Source organism: Rhinopithecus bieti, unplaced genomic scaffold (genome assembly GCF_001698545.2).
Source record: "Rhinopithecus bieti isolate Rb0 unplaced genomic scaffold, ASM169854v2 scaffold_566, whole genome shotgun sequence".
NCBI lineage: Eukaryota > Metazoa > Chordata > Mammalia > Primates > Cercopithecidae > Rhinopithecus > Rhinopithecus bieti.
The window spans coordinates 3454118-3477622 of record NW_016803334.1 but is presented as its reverse complement, the minus strand read 5'-3'; the positions used below and the strand labels follow the sequence as shown (position 1 = coordinate 3477622).

The 23505-nt window shown below is 35.0% G+C and overlaps 1 protein-coding gene across 1 annotated transcript in view; it reads right to left on the bottom strand.

The window, feature by feature from the left end:
• The window catches only part of GBE1 (1,4-alpha-glucan branching enzyme 1), a 277716-nt gene that overhangs the window by 165886 nt on the left and 88325 nt on the right, over positions 1-23505 (bottom strand). The window contains exon 3 of the mRNA XM_017875583.1: positions 20499-20614. Within this exon, the coding sequence (XP_017731072.1) occupies positions 20499-20614 (116 nt within the window). The remainder of the gene's footprint in view (positions 1-20498; positions 20615-23505) is intronic.

The window sequence follows — 23505 nt, the reverse complement described above, 5'->3', positions numbered from 1 at the left end:
AAAAAAAAAAAAAAAAGACTTAGAACGAAATAAATGATTTTGAATTTATCCAGCCATATAAATGGAACTTCCAAATGATTGAAATGGTAGCTTTTTATTTATTTATTTATTTATTATTTATTTATTTTTGAGACAGGGTCTCACTCTTGTCACCCAGGTGGAGTACAGTGGTGTGATCACAGCTCACTGCAGCCTCGACCTCACAGGCTCAGGTGATCCTCCCACTTCGGCCTATCGAGGAACTGGGACTACAGGCATGTGCCACCATGCTCAGCTAATTTTGCGGGGGCTGGGATATTTTTTGTAGAAATGGGGTTTCTCTGTGTTGTCCAGGCTGGTCTTGAACTCCTGGGCCCAAGTGATCCTCCTGTCTCAGCCTCCCAAAGTGCTGAGATCACAGGCATGAGCCAATGCACCAGGCCGAAATTGTAGCTTTTACACGAAGTTGTCTTTTTTACTAAACTTTCTAAAAGGAGGTAGAATATCATTTTTAACATCCAGATTAAAAGCTATATGATGCCCTCATCATTGAGGGCGTACTCTTCAGTCTCCTCTGACAGACAAAAGCTTAAGTACTCACAATTCTTAGTAAGTATTTGTATAATGCTTTATAGTTTGTAAAGACTTTTACATTCTTATCTCACTTGATTCCAGAAAATCTTTGTGACCCAAATATTAAGTGAGATTATGTAAGCTGCCAAAAGTCCCAAAATAACCAAGTGGCAGGGCCAAAAGCTCAACACAGAGCTTCTAATATTCACTTTTCTTCTCTGAACAGGCTTCCACAGCACTTCCTTCAGATGCCAAAAAATAATAAATTATGGCTTACAATGGAGAGGCTGGGTAAGTGGTGAAAGGAATATCTAACTTACATGAATACAATTATTTATCCTCCATTATGCCTCCCACCTATTAAAGCTAATCATCACCAAGTGTTGCTATTATTCAAGCGATTATCACAAAACATGAAGCAATAAGACCAACCTACTTCTAGATTATTTTAACCTAAAAAAAAAAAAAGTCCCTTAACCTACATGAATCTGTAGTATAATGTACTACAGTAATATGTTTGAGAAAGCGCCTTCTGCTCACTCATCAACCTAGAACAATGTATGAGGAAACAAAATACTATCAATCAGTTTTCAGTGACTATCACTTTGGCTAATCTATCCATCTATGCTTTCTCTGTTTTGTAAATGGCTTGTAAAAGGCAGATCATAAACTAATAATCGTTTCTGAAGGTGTCTCTAGGCAGAGAAAATACTTGCAATTTTAAGACATTAAAATTTTTACTACAAGCTGAATTTAACTCCCACATCCTTTGGAACACTAATTCCTTCATCTTGCTGTACACAGAAATGTCTCCAGAGGCTAGTGAATGATGGGTGTTGAATGTTGAAAGGAACAGTCCCTGCATGGTTCTCAGAAGCTCTTACATCTTTTGCTGGGTACACCAAGATGGCAAGGACCTGACCATTGTTAATGGCAGCCATTTCTTAGGGCTGTCCTTCTAGCGAGCAACCTTCAAGGATAACATAATGACACCCTTGAAGGCATAGAGCTGCTACAAAAGAAGGGATTCTCCAGGCTCAATATTATCTAGCTATGTTGTGAGCAGCACAATATTATCTAGCCAATGTGTGAGCAGCAGTCATCTGGGTCATATAGTGTCACCCCTACGGGGTTTGGAGGACAAGGGGAGCCAATGAAAATATGATGTCTACTGTGCCGTGAGTAATAAAATAATTTATTTCTGTTCTAGGAGTCCTGGGCCAGAATCGATGGTATGATTACAGGTTAACTTCTAATTTTGTAGGCAGGGTAAAATCAAATCACTGACCTGACAAAGGAGTATTTGCTCATTCAGTGAATAACTTCAATATTTTGTTTCCAAAAGTTCTGTCTTCTCCTACTCTAAGAGTCATTTCTACTAGGGTTGCTTGTTGGAGGGGAGCATTTTAATTTTCCCATTTTCTCCTTCTCTCTTATGAATGGAATTGCACCCAAATGTTAAGTAGAGCAAAACTTTCTACCAGATCCGGAACACTGACCTGTGATTGTTACATAATAAATATCTCTACTCTTTAGGCCTCTGAATTTTGCAAGCATTTTTTTTTTTTTTTACAGTAACTTAGGTTTTCCTTACTAGTACACCTGTCTATAGTAGCCATCTCACCTTGCTTTTCACTTTCTGTTCCTAAATTGTTGTAATCTCCATAACTAAACAAGAGTATCATAATAAGTAAATTTAATTTGAGAGACAATGCAGAGAGTAAAGATTACACCCTTTATGCACTAAACTTTGCTCACAAAATTCTTTAGGTGAGGGGGAGGGTGCATCCTGCATCTGTGTTATGCTCCAATGAGTTCGAATTCCAGTCGGAAAAATTTTTAGAGAAAACTTTAAGTCATTTAACTCACAACCTCAAAATGTCAGCATGCTACGGAGCAAATTGAAAGAAAGAGTTGGCTTGATTGATCTTTCAACAACAAGTCTAGTAGCTAATGTTTAAAAGAGTTCACTTGATACTGTCAAATGGGAGGTCTGGTACACCGCTAGTGTGAGCATAAAGCAGTATAAAATTTCTGAACAGCAATTTGACAATCTGCATCAAAAGCTCAGAAAAATTAATTCCAGGTCAGTTACAGTGGCTTACACCTACAATCCCAGAACTTTGGGAGGCTAAGATGGGAGGATCACTTGAGGATAGGAATTTGAGACCAGCCTGGGCAACATAAGGAGACCTGGTCTCTACAAAATATTCATGAAAAATAAAATAAAATAAAATTAATTTAAATTAAACTGGCATGATGATGCATGCATACAGTCCTAGTTAATTAGGAGGGTGAGATGAGAGGATCACTTGAGCCAAAGAGTTCAAGGGTACAGTGAACTATGATCACGGCACTGCACTCCAGCCTGGATAACAGAGAAAGATCCTGTCTATAAATAAATAAATAAATAAATAAATAAAGTTAAAAGAAAAAAGTAACTTCAATGAATCAGCAATACTAATTATAAAAGCTTGCCCCACGGAAACAATCAGAGATGTGCCCAAAAAAACTATGTCCTTGTCTATTAGTCTTAGTGCACTTCTATTAGCAAAGACAGAGTGACTGAATAATGTATAGTTGTTAAAAAATATATACTATTTAAGCATATTAAAGACTGCAGAAGAAATCTTCTAAGCTATATGGAAGAATATATTGTATCTTTCTAATGTAAATGCACAAAAGCTCACAGTCTAAAGTATTTTAAAAGATATAAAAATATCAGTAAGGTTAAATATGGGTAAGGGGATTGTGAGTAGTTTTTATTTTCTAGCTATATGTTTTGATATTATCACTTCATTTACTGGTATAGATTCTAGATTCCAAAAATATCAGCGGCTTAGTAAGGATTACAGATATCTGAATCATGTAATCACACATACATCTGCAGAGTATGCTCCTCCTTAGGGTGTACTTAAGTATATTAACACATTAAGAAATACAACCTAACAAAATATATCAAATTACTTGAAAGAAATATAATAATGAAAATAATACCATAATAATACCAAATAATACCATAATAATCTTTTTTAATGAGCCAAATTATTTATTTGACTTATAGGAGGTTATCATCAAAAGACATTACTGGATTACAAAAGTAATTTAATAAAAGAAACTTCTAACTCTGCAAAAGTCAAATTAACTTAGTGAATGGTTTAAAGTCAAATTTTATTTAGAACATGTCATTTAAAACTCAAATACACAATATAAAAAACAGTGAATGATGAAGACAAAAAAGTGTGTGTGTGTGTGTGTGTGTGTGTGTGTGTGTGTATTCATTCATGCTTGGAATATATTTTAAAATGCTTCTTGCAAAAAACAAATTTTCCATGTACTGGAAAATTACTGAGATAATATGTTCCTTAGGTGGCCAACAATTTTATATAAAAACATCAGATGTGTTCAGCTGGTTAGAAGTAAGTGTTAGCATACTCTGAACGATGGTAATGAATGTAGCTTTAGGTTTCATGAAGGAAAGTGTAGCAGGCTAACAGAAAAGGCACAGTTACTGAATCACATGATTCAAATTGCCCCAATTATACTACAAACATCTCCTAATGTTGTGAGGAGAAGCTTTTCTTTAAAAAATTTTTGCTTAAAGCAGAGTGAAAAAATATATATATTAATCAAGATAACTATCTGATAGGCTACAGGTCAAAGTGAATTATCAAACAAGTGATTTCTAATTTATAGAAAAATACTACTTCCACTTTTTTATTTGACTTTTAAAATTTCAGCTTTATTGAGTTATAATAAACAAAAATCGTATATATTCAAGGTGTAAAACAATGTTTTGATATATGTACACATAAACCCAACATATTTTAACAACATGTATGTTTCCACCAATCAGATGAGATGATGGCCACAGAGTGCAGGCCCCCTCATTTCCCAGCTGTTAATCCTTTAGCAGCTGAGTTGTCTTGAGTTCTGGAAGTTCTGTAAGAAACATGAGGGTGGTAGTAGTAGTACTAACAAAGTCCCTGAGCAGTACCTATATATCAAATATTAAAATATTTTTATTTTAATAAGTATAGCCATACCAGTGTACAATGCTAATTATCAGTATTCTGTGTGCATATATATGTATATGTGTATTTACAATGAGACTGAAACACACACACACACACACACACAGACAGAAACAGGAATATACAGGTATACATACATATTATAATTAATTTTTTTTTTTTTTGAGATGAAGTCTCGCTCTGCCACCCAGGCTGGACTGCAATGGCACAATCCCGGTTCACTGTAACCTCCACCTCCCGGGTTCAAGTGATTATCTTGCTGTAGCTGGCATTTATAGCCACATGCCACCAGGTTTGGCTAATTGTTATTCTTAGTAGAGAAAGGGTTTCACCATGTTGGCCAGGCTTATCTTGAACAACTGACCTCAGGTGATCTGCTCACTTCAGCCTTCAAAAGTACTGGGATTGCAGGCACGAGCAATTGCGCCCAGCCTATAATTACTTTTTAAGTAATTTATAGAAGAGGGTGGAAGGAACATAAAAAAGAAAAAAGTAGTCAAAAATGTGTAATTAAGTAGAAAAGTGATATTCCAGAGGAAAATCTAACAATTCTACCAATGACCTGAATCCCAAAGAAATAAATGTGTGGGGGTTTTTTGTTTTTTTGTTTTTGTTTTTTGAGATGGAGTTTCACTCTTGTCACCCAGGCCAGAGTGCAATGGTGCCATCTTGGCTCACTGCAACCTCTGCCTCACGGGTTCAAGCAATTCTCCTGCCTCAGCCTCCTGAGTAGCTGGAATTACAGGCACCCGCCACCATGGCCAGATAATTTTTAGTAGAGACAGGGTTTCACCATGTTGGCCAGGCTGGTGTTGAACTCCTGACCTCAGGTGATCCACCCGCCTCGACCTCCCAAAGTGCTGGGATTACAGGGATGAGCCACCGCACCTGGCCAAATGTGTGCTTTATTAAAAATATATATCACAAATATAAACATTATTTTTAAATGCATAGAATTTGTAATCACTAAAACTTTAAAATAACTTAATATAATTTAAAGTAAAGCTCATGAATTTCATTGTAACCGAATTAATCTTTTACTACTTATCCTTGTTTTGTTTTGTTTAAAACAGGACCTATTTGTATAAATTCTATTCACAGTTCTGCTTGTTATTTCTGCTGAGCCAATTTAACATTCATTAAGCTTCTGTGAAGGCTATATGGGAAAGAATCTCTTTGCCATTGTGCGAGGCTGAAAACGGCCTCCCAAAAGATATCCACATCCTACGCCATGAATCTGTGAATGCTACCTTCTGTGACAAAAGAAGGTCTTCGCAGATGCGATTAAAGTACGTATCTGGAAATGGAGAGATTCTTACTCCATTTCCAGATTCTGCAGGGGAGCAATCACATAAGGAGATTTTACATATAGAAGAGGAGAAGACAATGTGGCCCGAGAGGGAGAGAGTGGAGTGACGAGGATACTAGCAAAGGAATGCCAGCCACTACCAGAAGCTGAAAATGTCATGGAACAGATTCTCCCCGAGAACCTCCAGAGGGACAATGGCCCTGCCAACAACTTGATTTCAGCCTGGTGATACTGATTTTTAACATCTGGACTTCAAAGTTATGACAGAACACATTTACATTATTTAAAGCCAACATATTTATGCAGTAGCCTTAGGAAACTAATACACCCAATAAGGGAAAAATTGGAAACAATAATTTTTCTATGAATAAAATGGAAATATACTTAACCGTAGTTGAAATTTGTCAGTATTGGAAAGAGTTAAAAGATATAAGTTATCTTCATGAATAGTCTAAATAATACATTTGTCTTGTGTTCATTTCCTACTCCCAAAAAGTAGACAAATACGTACTAATACATTACAGTGACCTTCACTAAACAAGGTAAGTCTCCTTGACGATTCCCAGGTAAAGCAAACTCCTTCAAACTAAACATTGCTGAGTTCCAGACTTGATAAAAGAGCCTTTAAAAAAAAAAAAATAAATAAAAAAAAAAAAAATGTGAATTTGTGGTCAGGTGTGTGGCTCACGCTTGTAATCAAAGCAATTTGGGAGGTCAAGGCAGGTGGATCAGCTGAGGTCAGGAGTTCAAGACCAGCTGATCCATATGGAGAAATCCCATCTCTACTAAAAACACAAAAATTAGCCAGGCGTGGTAGCAGGCACCTGTAGTTACAGCTACTTGGGAGGCTGAAACAGGAGAATTGCTTGAACCTGGCAGGCAGAGGGTCCAGTGAGCCAAGATCACGCCACTGCACTCCATCCTGGGCAACAGAATGAGATTCCATCTCAAAAAAAAAAAAAAAAGTAAATTTGTAATACACAGTTTTTATACCTAACCTTATTCCAACGTAAGTACTTTCAAAGATTAGACAAAAACAATCACTGCATACATGATGTAAATGAAGGCTCTAAATTTACCATATGGAAAAGCAAAGGGAATATTTTTTTCTACCCAATCCCTGACATATTTGCTTCATTAAACAGAGATGAAACTATTTAAGTAAACAGATAATCAGTGAACAAAAAAATATACTTATTGAAAAAATTGCATTCTGAATTTCCTAATTAGGAAGATGAAAATCGGAAACACTCTTCATAGTAACTGCTAGTTCATTGTGAACTTTGAGTTTATATTTCTATTAATGGAGAATTAAAGACATCACTAAAATTATCAAGGTAGTTTTCTAATAAATAATAGACCTTGATATATAAAGGACCAATTCCTGGGTGAATTTTTCTAAAATCATATTAGTTGATTGGTAAGATTATATAAATGAGGGTAATATTTAGGCTATAAATGACATTATATATTATTTACAATGACATTATATATAAATAACATTATATATTAAGCCTGCTATGGGTACCAAAAAAAATAACTGTTTTCTTGAAATTATTTTAATTTTCCATTAATTTTATCTGGATACTAAACTTCATATATTTTAGAAATCTCTTTCTTTGCCTCATAATTTAGTTCATAGTTTTCAATTAGTCAAATAAACTTATACAAGACATATGCATATAAAATCATCCTTGTGAGGCTCTTTACATCTACAACGTTCAGGAATTGAGAGAGGTGGATAGAGATGAAATGATTAGATTAAGCCCCTGAGCTCTTATGTTATGCAAGACTGGACACTACCCAGGAGAAAAGAAGATATCCTTGCTAGTAGCTTAACTAAAAAAGGATCGAAATTAGTTGAACTTCTAAAGCAATAACCTATAGATAAAATTTCATTAGCTCCCATTGTTTTAGATTTCTTATTTTAAAACATGCCATCACAATGTATTATTTTTCTTCAATAAAAAACAAGAAACCTTTCCAAGGCTGAATCCATAGCAACAGCTTGAATAGGATAGTTAAAGGATTTCTCTAACAAAAATAAAAACTTACTAATCATAATTTTAAAACTTCATTAAAGGAAAAGACTGAGCATATTAGCTATGAAAAAGAAATCTGTAACGTGATACAAATGAGTGTCAGATCAATTTATACGAAACTTTGGGATAGCAGACACCAATGCACAGAACAAAACAGACTATTTTGAGGTATAATACAATAGCTTCTTTGTCCCTGACAACACCAATTAAAGAATTAAAAATATATTACAAACTCATTTCTGTAATACTTACACATGGGAAAGTAGAAATTGCAGAATATTGTGAAAGTAAATAAAGATCAGTAGTCACTTCTAAAAGCAGGCCCTGACTTAGAACGATTTAGAGAGACAGAAGTTTCTGCACCTATAAAAGGAGTATTATCCCCAAGGTTTATATCCTAGTTCCCCTATCTTCTAGCCTAGTTAAGGAGTATTACAATTGTAATATGTTTTTCTTTCTCTGCTTTTCTACTGAGACAAATCTTTAAAGAAATAAAGAAACAACTAAGTAGGACTGATAAAGTGCTTGCTTCATTTCAAGTACATTACCTGAACAAAAACCTTACAAAGTGAGGTCGCTACAAAAAGACAAAGTCCAAAGGGATTATTCGAGATTTAGGAAGCAGGCATTGAAAACGATATCCCTGAACAAGTGAGAATAACCACTCCTAAGTGAAAAGAAAAGGAACAATGCTGAGATGTTATAATCATGTAAAGATTGATTAGGTGTCTTAGACTAGAAAACGAATGAATTACACATGATACAAAAATATGGGATTTAAACATCCAAGATATTGAAAGATCAATATCGTAATAAAAGAAAAAAGCTATGAAAAGGGGAAAAAATCAGTGAGTTTTCATTACTGAAAAAGTGTGCTTCAAAGAGACTCATCCGTGTGCAGTGAAGGCTAGAATTCTATTAAGTAAACAGAGTTATAATTTGGTATAAAGCCAATAAAAAAAATCTAAGAAGTATTTTCAGAAGTGATAGGATAGGGGAAGCACTATTGTAGGATGAGTTGAAGTTCTTTTAAAACTATTTTATTAAGCATAATTACAAACGTCTATCTGGTGATAAATTCAATCATTTGAAGAAAAGAATATGATTCCCAAGCAATCATTCTTTTTTATTTTTTTTTTTATTTTTTTGAGATAGTCTCAGTCTGTCACCCAGGCTGGAGTGCAGGGGTGTGATCTCGGCTCACTGCAACTTCCGCCTCCCAGGTTCAAGGGATTCTTCTGCCTCAGCCTCCCAAGTAGCTGGGACTACAGGTGCATGTCACCACACCCAGCTAATTTTGTGTGTGTGTGTGTGTGTGTGTGTGTGTTTTTAGTAGAGATGCGGTTTCACCATATTGGCAGGTTGGTCTCGAACTCCTGACCTCGTAATCTGCCCGCCTCGGCCTCCCAAAATGCTGGATTACAGGCATGAGCCACCGTGCCCACCCCTAAGCAATCATTCTAAGTGCCACTGCAATTAAGTAAAATACACAGCATGGAGGAAAAAAAAGAAATAACCCCTAAAAGAAATCTAGGGAAATTCCAAAGATTACACACAGAACACATAATTCTAAAAACTATAGGATCTTTTAAGAAAACATACAATTACGTATTTAATAAACATTAAGACTATTACATCCAAGAATATAGTTAATGACTATTAAATAAACAGTTAAGGATGAGATGAATTCCTCTTGAATCTTTAAATATTCTTTACAAATTAAGGTCTCACAGGTTGGAACACTATCATTCTTTTCTCTCCTTTCTTCTACAAAATATCTGTCTTTTGCAAGTATAGATGATATTAGAGGAAAAAGAACTGGAAATATGTATGTACAATGATGAAAGTAAATACAACCATACGGAAATAAGAAAGTGATGAAATAGTTTGTATAATGGGAAAGAGATAATGACTACCAGCAGCACTAGATATGCATTTGGATAATTTCTTGTCCATTGATTTTCTTTTTAATAGCATTCCAGTAGGTTATAAAAGATGGTCAAGAATTGGAGTGACCTTTCGATAAAGGACTCAGGCACTAGAGGTGGAAACAGTGATGATGGGAAGAAACAGTGGTAAATAATAGGGTTCTACACAATAAACCTTTTTACTTTCATCCTTCCTTGTTCAGGTATATCTAAATCTTGAAACATAAATGTCCCTATCTTGTGTAGATAAAGCAAAGGCACAAGGCAGCAAACTTGAGCTTGATCTCTAAGTGTGATAACCTCTCTGGAAAAGTAGAGAAAACTACTGAATAAACTAGTGAATATAATTCAGTCAATAAAGCACAGGCCTGGGAATTACTCACCTGACCAAAGAGTGAGGCATGGGGAATATTCATAAGATGAGACGCAGTGACCTATGGCTGACTGTTTAAAAAAAATTGTATGTTCATGAGAAGATATAATTTTCCATTTGAGTACTAGTCATGTGGGGAAATGTAATGCTACTAACATATTAGGATGGATAAAGATGAACTTACTGAAGTGTAAAACACACACACACACACGAAACCACACACTTTAAATTGAAGAAAGTTAAACATTAATTTTGACATTTAACATAAACTTAACTGTGGTATTCAATAAAAGAACCCAGCTTAAATGTAAATGTTTAAATCATGAATGAGATTGAATAGTGTGCACTTTGTCAGGAGAAAATGGTTATTTCCTGTAGGTATACCTTTATTCATTATTGTTTGAAGGCATACTTGGCCAAGGTGCAAATACTTTTATTAAATATAACCAAAAATAATGCCCAACTAAACAGTCACAAACTGTAATTTTCTTCCTTTTTCTGGCACGGCAATAAAAGATCACATACTAAACAAAAGCTCTCTTGAAAAAAAATTGGATGCTTACATAATTTAGAAGAAAAAAGCATGAAACACTTTTAAAAAAAAAGTATTCTTAAAGAAAAATGTGAGAAAGTGCTCAATTTTCCAGACTTTATAATCATATTTAAAATATACTATGCACACATTGAAGGAAGAAAGAAAAAAAGTTGATAAAGTACAACATATTTCACAGTACATAGATACAAGGAAAATAAGTTTGCTAATACATTTAAAGTATCCATGGAATCAATGTTTACATTAAGGGATCAATCAGGAAACAGAACTTTATGGACAGTGTAATTTTTTAGATAATCGTGATTCATTTGTACAAGCATTAAATAAAATAGAGAAAACGAATGCTTTTTATAATTACTTTTCTAAAATGTATCCCATAACCACCTGTGGCATTAAACACTTGTTAAGATTGATTTGTATGCTCTGACATGCCTGGAATACAAACATTTCCCCCTTAATTCAGTAAGAAAATATTAGGCTTTTACATGTATCTTTGACAGCAGTTTTCAACCTGAAAAGCAGTAGTAACTCCTGAGGAAGACCTGAAAGATGCCTGAGCCTGATTTCTAACCACTGCCACCATCCTACCAGTTGCTCTTGATTCAGATTCTGGGATCTGCAGTCTAGGGCTTCAGGAGATAAAAGCTAGACCTGAGAAGGTAAAAGACAGTAGCTGCAAGTACCAGTGTTCCAGTAATAAAATGATAGATCTGTATTTAAAAAAATAATAATAAATTATCATAGAGGTTTGAAAACATCAGGTTACAGGGAATATATTTCCTAAAACCCTGGTAATAATACTTTTGCAAATCATAAATATTTTGCAATAAAATTTGTCTCAATCTCTGCTTTGCATTTTAAATGTATTTCTTATGTTTTAACAAAAATTTACAATTATATTTAATCCTTCATTGCCTAATCTTCCTACTAATTTACTTATTGTATTACTTTTATTTATTTATTTTTTAGACGAAGTTTCACTTATTGCCCAGGCTGGAGTGCAATGGCGCGATCTCAGCTCACCACAACCTCCACCTCCCGGGTTCACGCGATTCTCCTGCCTCAGCCTCCTGAGTAGCTGGGATTACAGGCATGCCCCACCACACCGGGCTAATTTTTGTATTTTTATAGAGACAGGATTTCTCTATGTTGGTCAGGCTGATCTCGAACTCCCCACCTCAGGTGATCCACCTGCCTCAGCTTCTCAAAGTGCTGGGATTAGACGTGTGAGCCACTGCACCCGGCCCTTCCTACTAATTTATTATTCTCAAAAAATAAAATGTAAATATCTTTATCAATTTAAGTTAATCACATTTAAATCACTGAAGGCTTCCATGCTGGCTCAGAATTTATCCATTTGTGGTCCTGAGCATCCCTATGATTGTCCTTAAACTCACATCATTTACTTATGAGAAAGTTTCCACTATACTTGGGAATGCCATCAGAAAAGAGCCTGGTAAATTTACTCAAGCTTCTGATCTTACCCTGTTGTTCTAACCCATTAACTTGTTTTTTTTAATTTTGCGATTTTCATACTATGCATCACATCAATCATTTTGCCAAACATTAACCGTTTTGTAAAAAAAAAAAAAAAAAAAAAAAGTTATCAATGTTCAATGTTTCTTTAAATGCCATTATTAAAACTTGATACTTTTCTTCTCAATACATAATTTTTATTTTAAAACTGTAGCAGATACTGGCTCTTTAGTCAGTCAGAATGCCTTTCTGCATTCTTTCTTTGTATTAGAGAGTATGGAAAGCTTAAAACCACACTTTTCTCACTCCCTTGCAGCTAGATTTCAGTACGATTAATGAACTCATATAAGAAATGGAAGGAAGAAGCAAGTACATGAGGTAGATCATACAGGGATCAATCGTTTATGCCTGAGAATGCAGTGATGCTGAATCTAATAAAATCCCATTATCTACATAGTCACAAAGAGTGGAAAACTCAAAGATAACTATGGAGCTGATAAGTGAGTGCTAGGAAGGGAAAAGTATGGTCCCTTTAAACAATACAGACGAAGGAAAGGAAGTGCTGGGTAGAGAAAGGTGGGTCCCTGGCTAGGGCTCCACCCCCACGGACCTAGGTGAGGATGAGCACTCCTGCCTTCCAGCCCAAATGTTACGTTTTCCAATACCACCCTGACCCGCCACGAACCATCATGGGCATAGAAAAACCCAGGACCCCAACGGGCAGACACACAGGTGGCCAGACGTCGAGAGGACCACATCAGCATAAGCAGGTGGAACCCAGGAGGACGTGGAGGGGGCATGCCAGCTGCAGAGCACCCTAACAGACACCAGCATGCCCACAAGTCATATACTGAGGGACAAGGTCCGTACTAGCTCCCCCGTCAGCGGAGAGCTACTTCCACTCAATAAAACCTTGCACTCATTCTCCAAGTCCAAATGTGATCTGATTCTTCCAGTACACCAAGGCAAGAACACGGGATACAGAAAACCCTCTGTCCTTGTGACAAGGGAGAGGGTCTAACTGAGCTGGTTAACACAAGCTGCCTATAGACAGCAAACTAAAAACACATGGTAGCACACGCCCACTGGGGCTTCATGAGCTGTAAACATCCACCCCTAGCCACTGCCGCGGGGTTGGAGCCCCACAGCCTGCCCCTCTGTGAGTTCCCATAGAGGTTTGAGCAGCGGGGCACTGAAGGAGTGAGCCACACCCCCATCGCACACCCTGTGAGGGGGACAAGGGAACCTTTCCCATTTCAATGTCACCGCTAATTAGTTCATGACACTAATCATTTCTATTTGTACCTTCCCACACATAATTATGTGCACATTCGTAATCAGCTTTTTCATGAGAAATAATCATAAAAAGGAGCTGTGCATGGAAAAAAAAATATTTTCTCTGTGCATTTGGTTTCAAAATTCAAATTTTAAAATGTATTTTTTATAAACAGTTTATTACAGTTATCATGCAAAAAGAAACAGAGGTTGGCAATACCTAGGATCGCTCGGGGCAGAGAGGATGAAGAGGAGGGGGGATCTGTATTTCAACTAAGATGAGAAGCAGTACTCTTTTTATGAAAAATAAGAACATAATTTGACTTAACTTAGGACATCATTTCAGAAGAACACAACACATCTGGAATATCAGAAACTTTGGAATCAAAGTAAGTGTTAGAAAAGAAGTGGAATAAGGTTCACATGAGCAAAAGCTGCAGGCAGAACCTGGACTGAAGCCATAAAGAATGGTAAGGAAATGGCAGAGCCTGGAAAATTAAATGGCAAAATCAGAAAACTTGAATGTGTCCAAAAAAAAAAAAAAACAAAACAAAACTGCCAGCACTACAAAGACAAATAGTACAGGTATGTCCAAACCTGAGCGCATCTGGGCCTAAAATGCCTATTTTGAAAAGAAAAGAAAACCAACAAAATTTCTTCAGATGTTAAAATTATTTTTATGTAATAACTCATTATTAATTTTAAAATGAGTTCATGTCTCAGGATCAAGTGGAAAGAGCTCCTGCTCAGCTGAGAACAATGTGTTCATGAGACTGCTTCTAGTTCTATTCACATGAACAGATATTTGCAAAAATCAGCCACTGTAATTACCAGTGCAAAACATTGCGGATTATTATTTCATTATTATTATCACTTCTAACCTCTCCACATAACTGTAAATGTGACTTCTTAAGTCAACGACATAGAATTAATTGGCAATCACAAACTAACTATATTTAGCATAATGATAGAGTAAACCCTGTTTAATATAAATATGCAAATGTCAACAGCATTGTTATTTACAAAGACAACAAACAAAAACCATCACCTGTATATTCTTCAACTTATATTATTTCATTACATTCTAATTTGTATATGAAATAATGCCTATTCTGAGAGAATTTTTTAATTCAAAGGAAGTTTGCAACAGTGTTTCATAATAGTAACACATATTTATATATACACATGTATATATTCACATATATTATTATACTACACATCCATTTAATTTCTGTAGGTTGAGGTAGTGTTTTTAACCTCTTAGAAATGCTGATTAAATGAGTTCTTTAAGTAATTTATGAAAATTAAACAAATGAAAATTACTAGATTGATGTTAGACATGAGACTTGTTAAAGTAAAATAACCTACTGTTGGCTCTTGTAAACATTTTCTTCCCACATTACATGTAAGTGGTCTTCTTGGGATATGTCAATGGTTAATTTTTAAATTTTAAATCTGAAGCACTTCTCCTTTATAATCTGTAGGCAAAGTTACAAAGGAGTACACAATAAAAACAAAAACTATATCCAGCAAAATACTCAACATTGTTGAACAATTTACAGGCTAAATTCAGAGCACTTCTGTGGCTCAAATGCAGGAAGCAGGGAGGGTAGAAAACGAACATTTTGTTCTTCTAAGCAGTGGTAATGAAGGTGGAGCCCTGATTTTAATACCTCAAGAAAGCATACAATTGTTATAAAATTATGTTAGCTTTATAAGAAACAGACTTGAGTGATCTAGAATAAGTATATTAATAAATTTATTTCTTTTTATAATAGTCATTCATATCAAAGTAGAATGCTTAGCCAGAATAAATATTAATTTATACCTTGTAGACATCACTCTATTAATAACGTGTATAGACTTGACCCAAGTAACTCACATAATAATGTACCTTTTGAGATTTTCATGATATATTGGGAGGGGTGCAGCAAACTGAAGACTAATAGGCACAGTATAAATCACATTTTTATGATAATAAAAAGTATATAAATACAGGGAGGCAGAGGACAAGGGCAAGGACAGTTTATAAATGCCTAAAAACAGATTAGGAAGAATACCCATAAAATCTATCAAGAGTGGATGCTAGCCTAGAGGGCCAGGCCATTAATGATTATAAGAAGGGCTACTTTTCTTTCCTTTTTTTTTAAATTAGGTCCTATTTTTCAAACAGACATTATGAATCACGTTGCATAATTACAGAAAAAGTAAAACTGACTCTCTTCAAGTAAAATAAAGGCATTTCAAATATCAAAATAAAAAGTTTTCCTGGGTTGAAACACATGTCAAAAGTCCTATCGTTTTCTACACATCTAAAGAAATATACATGTGCATATATATATGAAAGTTTAACTTTTTATTAATGTAAAAAATTTCCAAGGAAAATCTATTCCAGAGAAAAAGATTATTTTTTAATCTGTATGTTCAGGAAATTATGTAAACTGAAAAATATGAAAAGAACAATTTAAACTCAATCAAAAATGCGATTTCCTTGCTTTCCAAAAGAGGGAGATATAACTCCATGCCACAAACAATATCAATATTGTACATAAATGATCTATTCAACATACACAACTTATCAAGAAAATAATTTTAAGGAAAACTCTAAATTATGTGTTTATTTTAGCCTTATGATTTTAATTGCCTAAAAGCACAGTTAAATCCATGAAAAATATCATGATCTACAATAATAAAATGAAAGCTGTTCCAGCTCCTTTACAGAGAGCTCAATAGTAGAATATAAATGTGACAAAAGGCCGGGCGCAGTGGCTCAAGCCTGTAATCCCAGCACTTTGGGAGGCCAAGGCGGGCAGATCACGAGGTCAGGAGATCCAGACCATCCTGGCTAATAGGGTGAAACCCCGTCTCTACTAAAAATACAAAAATATTAGCCGGGCGTGGTGGTGGCGCCTGTAGTCCCAGCTACGCGGGAGGCTGAGGCAGGGGAATGGCGGGAACCCGGGACGCGGAGCTTGCAGTGAGCCAATATCGCGCCACTGCACTCCAGCCTGGGCGACAGAGGGAGACTCTGTCTCAAAAAAAAAAAAAAAAAATGACAAAAGACCAAAAAGACTTATGCTATTTAGATTTTGAAAAATAGGTTTAGAGATGACAGATGTCAGTTACTAAAATTTGTACCTCCTGATTGTTATTTGAAAATTAAAATTTAGTATTATTCTGAACTAGAGAAAGAATGCTACCCATTTCTTACAATGATGATTAAAATTTTCTTTCCTTGAGCAGTGGTCTGTTGCTCTCGTTGAAGAGGTCCTTCGCCTCCCGTTAGCTGTATTTCTAGGTATTTTATTCTCTTTGTAGCAATTGTGAATGGGAGTTCATTCATGATTCAGCTCTCTGCTTGTCCATTGTTGGTGTAAAGGAATGCTTGTGATTTTCGCACATCGATTTTGTATCCTGAGACTCTACTGAAGTTGCTTATCAGCTAAAGTTGTTTTGGGGCTGAGACGATGGGGTTTTGTAAATATAGAATCACGTCGTCTGCAAACAGGGACAATTTGACTTCCTCTCCTCCTTTTTGAATACCCTTTATTTCTGTCTCTTGTCTGACTGCCCTGGCCAGAAGTCATATGCTATGTTGAACAGGAGTGGTGAGACAGGGAATACTTGTCTTGTATCAGTTTTCAAAGGGAATGCTTCCAGCTTTTGCCCACTCAATACGATATTGGTTGTGGGTTTGTCATAAATCGCTCTTATTATTTTTAGGTATGTTTTATCAATGCCTATTTTATTGGGAGTTTTTAACATGAAGGGATGTTGAATTTTATCAAAGTCTTTTCTGCATGTACTGAAATCATCATGTGGTTTTTGTCTTTGGTTGTTTCCATGATGGATTACATTAATTGATTTGCATATGTTGACCCAGGCTTGCATCCCAGGGATGAAGCTAACTTGACCATGATGGATAAGCTTTTTTGATGTGCTGCTAGATTTGGTTTGCCCGTATTGTATTGAGGAATTTCACATTGATATTCATCAGGGAAATTATTCTACTATAAAGACACATGCCCACATATGTTTACTGCAGCACTGTTTACAATAGCAAAGACATGGCACCAACCCTAATGCCCATCAATGATAGACTGGATAAAGAAAATGTGGTACATATACATCATGGAATACTATGCAGCCATAAAAAGAAATGAGATCATATCTTTTGCAGGGACATAGATGAAGTTGGAAACCATCATTTTCAGCAAACTAACACAGGAACAGAAAAGCAAACACCGCATGTTCTCACTCATAGGTGGGAGTTAAACAATGAGAACACATGGACACAGGGAGGAGAACAACACACACCAAGGCCTGTTGTGGGGTGGGGGTGAGGGGAGGGAACTCAGAGAATGGGTCAACAGGTGCAGCAAACCACCACGGCACATGTATACCTATGTAACAAACCTGCCCATTCTGCACATGTGTCCCAGAACTTAAAGTAAAATAAAAATAAAAAATAAAAATAAAGCTATATCAATCAAGAATTATAATAATTGAGATAACAGCTATACTTACACTGGTACTGTTCGGGCAAAGTCAAACGTAGGTTGAGCCAGTAATAATAGTACTGTATCAAGTTCTTGCAATGAGTCAATGACAAAATATATGTAAATTAGTTAGCTATCAATGGGAAACATTCAATAAGTGGTAGCTGCTTATGTTGGTATTTTTCATGCCTCCTACTTTGGTTAACAAAGCAAGAAAACCAGTGAGCTGTTTATTCTTATCTCTTAATAGATGATGCTGGGTCTAGTAATGAGGTAATGAGTGTTTAATAATATAATCATACAGAACCCTGTTTGAGAGGGAAAGGAGCTTTATGTCTATTTAGTTATGTTTATTATAGTGATTCTCCACCCAAAGGAGGAAAATCCGTTTTTCCAATTTAAAAACTTGAAACAGCCCATCGTGCCTCTTCCACAGACCTAGCTCCTTAGCTTGGCAGTTACTTCCACAGGAAGCCACTCCTACTGAGTGGACTCTCAGTAGAGTCCGAGCTCTTGGGCTTATTGGAGCAGATAAACATTAAAAGTAACTAATTTATTAGATTATTTCCTTACAGGAAGTAATGTTTACAATTCTGATTCCCTGTGCATATTACAGTGACAGGTACATAGAAGATACTCAATACATATTTGTTGAACTAGTGAAAATATGAATAAATAGAACTCGGCAGCTAAAAATCAACCTTATGAGGTGACGGCCTGCAACCAAAGCTCCACCATGATTGGGAACTTTCCTGTGCTTCAACTAGAACATCTGAGGGTCACAGAATCAAGGAGTTCAGGGATTTCACAGCTGCAGCTGGTGCCAAGCAGCTGTTTGCGATTTAGATTGGTGCCTTTAGTTAATTGATTATAATAAATAAAAACTCAGTAAAGTTAATCTGCTAATTATCTCAAAAAAATAAAAAAGAAAAGGCAGAAAAAATTTCCGCAACACTTTTAAAAGTAGTAAGTTCAGTTCTTAAGAAAAGTTCCGAATCTAAACTAAAGGTTAAAATAAAACAGCCATTAAGACCTAAAGCAGCAATGAAAACAATACTAGTTGCCTTGCCACAGTTTCTGTAAAATTAGCCCTTACAAACTATCGAAGAATCAAATTGTTTGATTTCCTCCTTCAAAGACTGGGTCTCAAAATGGCTTTAACACTGAATACATTTTTTTTTTTTTTGAGTGCCTACTCTGCCATGCACTGTTCAAAGAATTGAGAGTATACAGGAGAAAACAACAACAACAAAAAAAAACACAGCAAAGACCATGCTCTCATGGAGCTTACACTGACATGGAAAGGGGATTATTTCTATTACATTTTAATTCCTCTTATCATATACTATCGGTATCTTTCTCCTTTTTACTATAGATTAAGAAGAACCTTGACTGCCATCTCTTGTCAAACGTCTTCTTATTCCAAACAATATTCTTCTCTGCTTACTATTATTATGTGTGGCAATATCTTACTAAATTTTATATACACTTATAATTTCATTATTTATAAAATATTTTTAACAACTTACAAAATAAACATACTGTGCATTTTGATTTAATATATTTAAGTAACTCTGAGTTAATACTGTTAAATAACAAATGCCAATAAAAATAACAACAAATCATAGGATTTATCATGGTAAATGTCCGAGGAAGAAAGACACAAGGGACAAGGAAATATTATATAATTATACGACCATGGAGTAAAACCAAGCAAATGTGGAAAGATTTAGATCGCTTCTCTTGTAAACAAATGCCTTAAATCTGTAATCCAGACTTTGGAGCCCATCCCTCAGACATCCCTTGATGAGACAAGAGCAGCCAACTCTAACTGCTCTGCAGACCTTGAATGCAAAACCACATGGTCAACCAAGGCAGAGGGAGTGTGGATAACACTCAGCCTGCCTCCAACAGAGAGACCCCTGGGCTAATTCAGGTGGCATTATCACAGAAGAATATGATAAACAAGACCGCACCACCACCATGTCAGAGGCCAGAAAGAGGAAGAACCAGAAGAAGCAGCCTCCAAAATGCATGAGCGTCCAACACAGCATCCCTTCCCACATCAATTTCATCCGACTTCTTTATAGATAAAAATCCTCTCTACTTTGGCTGATTTGAAGACAGGTTTCATTTTTCCATTAAACTTTCTGTTTCCCAAGCTAAAGTTTTACAATTACTCAAAATCACTTTTAATATATCATTTTTTATATAAAGTTTCTAAACTTGTGATAATAATACAACTAAGTTTTGTTCCTTACCAGTCAAACAATTCTACTCTAACCCAATTCAACTCAGCAAGACCTTCTCCTAAATTTTCCTCTATTTGTACGTTTAGACTGTTTCTCCCACAATTATCCTTCATCAGTTACACATTCTAATAGTTTAAATCAAACTTGGCAAACAAGATAAAAAGAACATGCTAAGTTCAGGAAAAAACAGGAGGGAGGAAACTACCTTTAATTTGGATCCATGAGGCACGAGTACAGATTTATTCTGCTTTGGTGGGATATACAGCTCCCATTTTCCATAATCCAGTTTTTTATATGGGTATGAAAATGGATTCCAACCATCTAAAAAAATAAAGAAGATCAGTTAACAACAGCATGATAGGACTAATAATTAATGAATTTCAAGAAAAGCAAAATACTGTTTTACTTGCACAAAAAAATCAAATTGTCTAAAAAATTGTTTTCATCAAAATACTAGTGGTTTAGAAAAGGCAGATTATTCTTAATTTACTTCTAAAATATGCATTTTGAAGTGTGCTTTTGCATTTTATAATTAAATTAAAACTATAACATTTTCAGTTGTGGTTTCAACTCTAATGCTTCTGTCAATAAACAGAATGCAAAAGAAAATGATGGATCCTTTTTTTAGACAACATCATCAACAAAAAGACACATTAGGAACAAACAGAAATGTAGATGTCATGGTAGAAAAACAATGAAAAACCATTAAAATCATATAACATTTACTGAATTTCATAAGAGTGTGACAGAGTTGATATAAAATCTAAAGAAATGCCTTAAGCAAGAAAGGCAGAAGGTTATATAAAGTGTAGGAAGTAAAGAAAAGGTGGAATGCAGGATGTGGAAGAAAGTAAAACAAACAAGAGCAGACCCACACGCACGGAAATTAACATATCATAAGGGAGGCTTTAAAAACCAGTGAGTAAAGGACACACTATTAAATAAGTGGTGCTGGAACAATTGGTTATCCTTATGAAAATAAAGTGAAACAGATCTCCACCAACTAATATGTCCCCAAATCATTTGAACATAGATTAATATTTATACATGATAGGCAGAACCATAAAATGCTTAGAAGAAAATACAGAGAAATGCATTTACAATCTTGGAATATAAAAGGTTTTTTAAGTGAAACATTTTTTAAAACTATAAAACTTTAAGACTGGTAATTCTGACCATTAAAACTGTAAACTTATCATCATAAATAGATGAATCGATAGAATGACAAGACAAGCTATAAACTGGGAGAATACATTTGTAATGAATATACCAAAAGACAGACAGCATCCACAATACATGAAGAACACTGTAAGTCAATGAGACAAAGAAAACAAACCAAGAGAAAAATTGACAAAAAATTTATTCAGGAGAGGACACTTGAATGGCCAATAAACATATGTAATGATACTCAAGCTCACTGTTTAATCAAGCAATCACAAATTAAAACAACAATAAGAGGCCATTTCGCACTCAGGGCATTGGAAAAATTAAAAGTCTAAAAATATCATCTAGTCAGCAACCATATAAAACATTGCTGCTGAAGGTAGTATCATTGGTCAAAATAACTTGACATCACATGTGATGCTAAGTTGAAGACATCTTAACCCCATAACCCAACAATTCTGTTCCTAGGAAACAGCTTAGAGGAATTCTTATAAATGTACACAAGAAGGCATTCAAAATTATTCACTGAAGAATCCTTTGCCATAGCCAAAACACTGGAGGCTATCAAAATTTGTGGAGCCACAATATGGGTAAAACTTTGCAATTAAACTTTGCAATTAAACAACTGGATGCTATACAATGGTATAAAATGAATGGATTAGAGTGCCAACATATACAAATATCCCACATACAAAAGTTAATTTTAAAAGGGTACAGAAGAATAGCATTTATATCAAGATCAAGAACTATCAAAACATTATATGAAACTTACTGATACGTATGTATGTAGTAAAAATATTAAATCAGAAATAGGAATATGAAATACCAAATTCTATAGTGATTCCCTGTGGGTAGAAGAAAGGGAACACAAGAAGCTTCAATAATATCTGCAATATTTTTGTTAAAGTGAGTTGTATACACACAGATGTTTATTACATAATTTGCTATTTGTTTATGCCTAAAATATTTCATGGCATTAAAAAAATCAAGCAGCCTCGTGGCATATACTGTGTTGCTAAGACATTACATTCTCAACTAAGGACATAATAAAGGAATAATCAGGAAACTCATCTTATGCCATGTTTTCTTCCATTACACACCAACATTTCCACTCTTCTCTCTCAGCCAGTCTGAACATCGGGGGGTAAAACAGGATTAAGAAATAAGATTTAAATAAAGGTTCTTCTAAACAGTTACCTATTCTCCATCATGAAGACAGTCTGAAAATGTCTAACAGCAGTTTGTCTTCAAGGGCAGCTCTACAAGTTTGGTGCTGTTATACTTCTCTTCACCTAAAAACCTCAAATACATCGCACCTAAATACGCTGTGACATTCCATTACCAAAACAAAGAGTTTAGTCCATAATCAGAGAAAAAAAAAAATAAACGTTTGCAATATAAAATCTAGGTAATAGAACACTATATGATTACTGCATTTCTTTTAGCTAATAACTTAAGACAAACAGCAGATCTTTTCCCGGTTAGGTAGATCTGAAAATACAGGGTACAGTTCATTAGTTCATTCATTCATTCATTAAATATGTATTGCATGCTTAATGCAGGCCTTGTTCAATGCCAAACCAAATTTAGCATTCCAAATTAGTCATATCTCATAAAGAAAAGGTTAAATTGGGCTATAATAGACCAATATAAATGAGAAGTACAATGGTATATCCACTAAAATTTATTAAAAGATTCGGATATTTTGAAAGTGAAAATTCAACGATAGGTGAAATTAAGATATGCAGATTTATTTGTAAGAGCTGTTTCCCCACTGTGAAAATGGCTTCCAATATCAGTTTTTGAAAATTGATGAACTAATTATTTAGCTTGATATCAACTATTATTTTAAGACTATTTAAATAAGCAAAGTATTAATATTTGGTAAAAAAAAAATTCTTTTACTATGTCATATTTTTCTTTTATAATAGTGTAATGATATAAAATCTCCAAAAGCATATGCTGATTATTTGTAATTATACACTGTGAAAAACATGTTTTCTTTGCATCCTCAAGAGTTTCACTTTAGTAATGCCCTTCTCCTCATG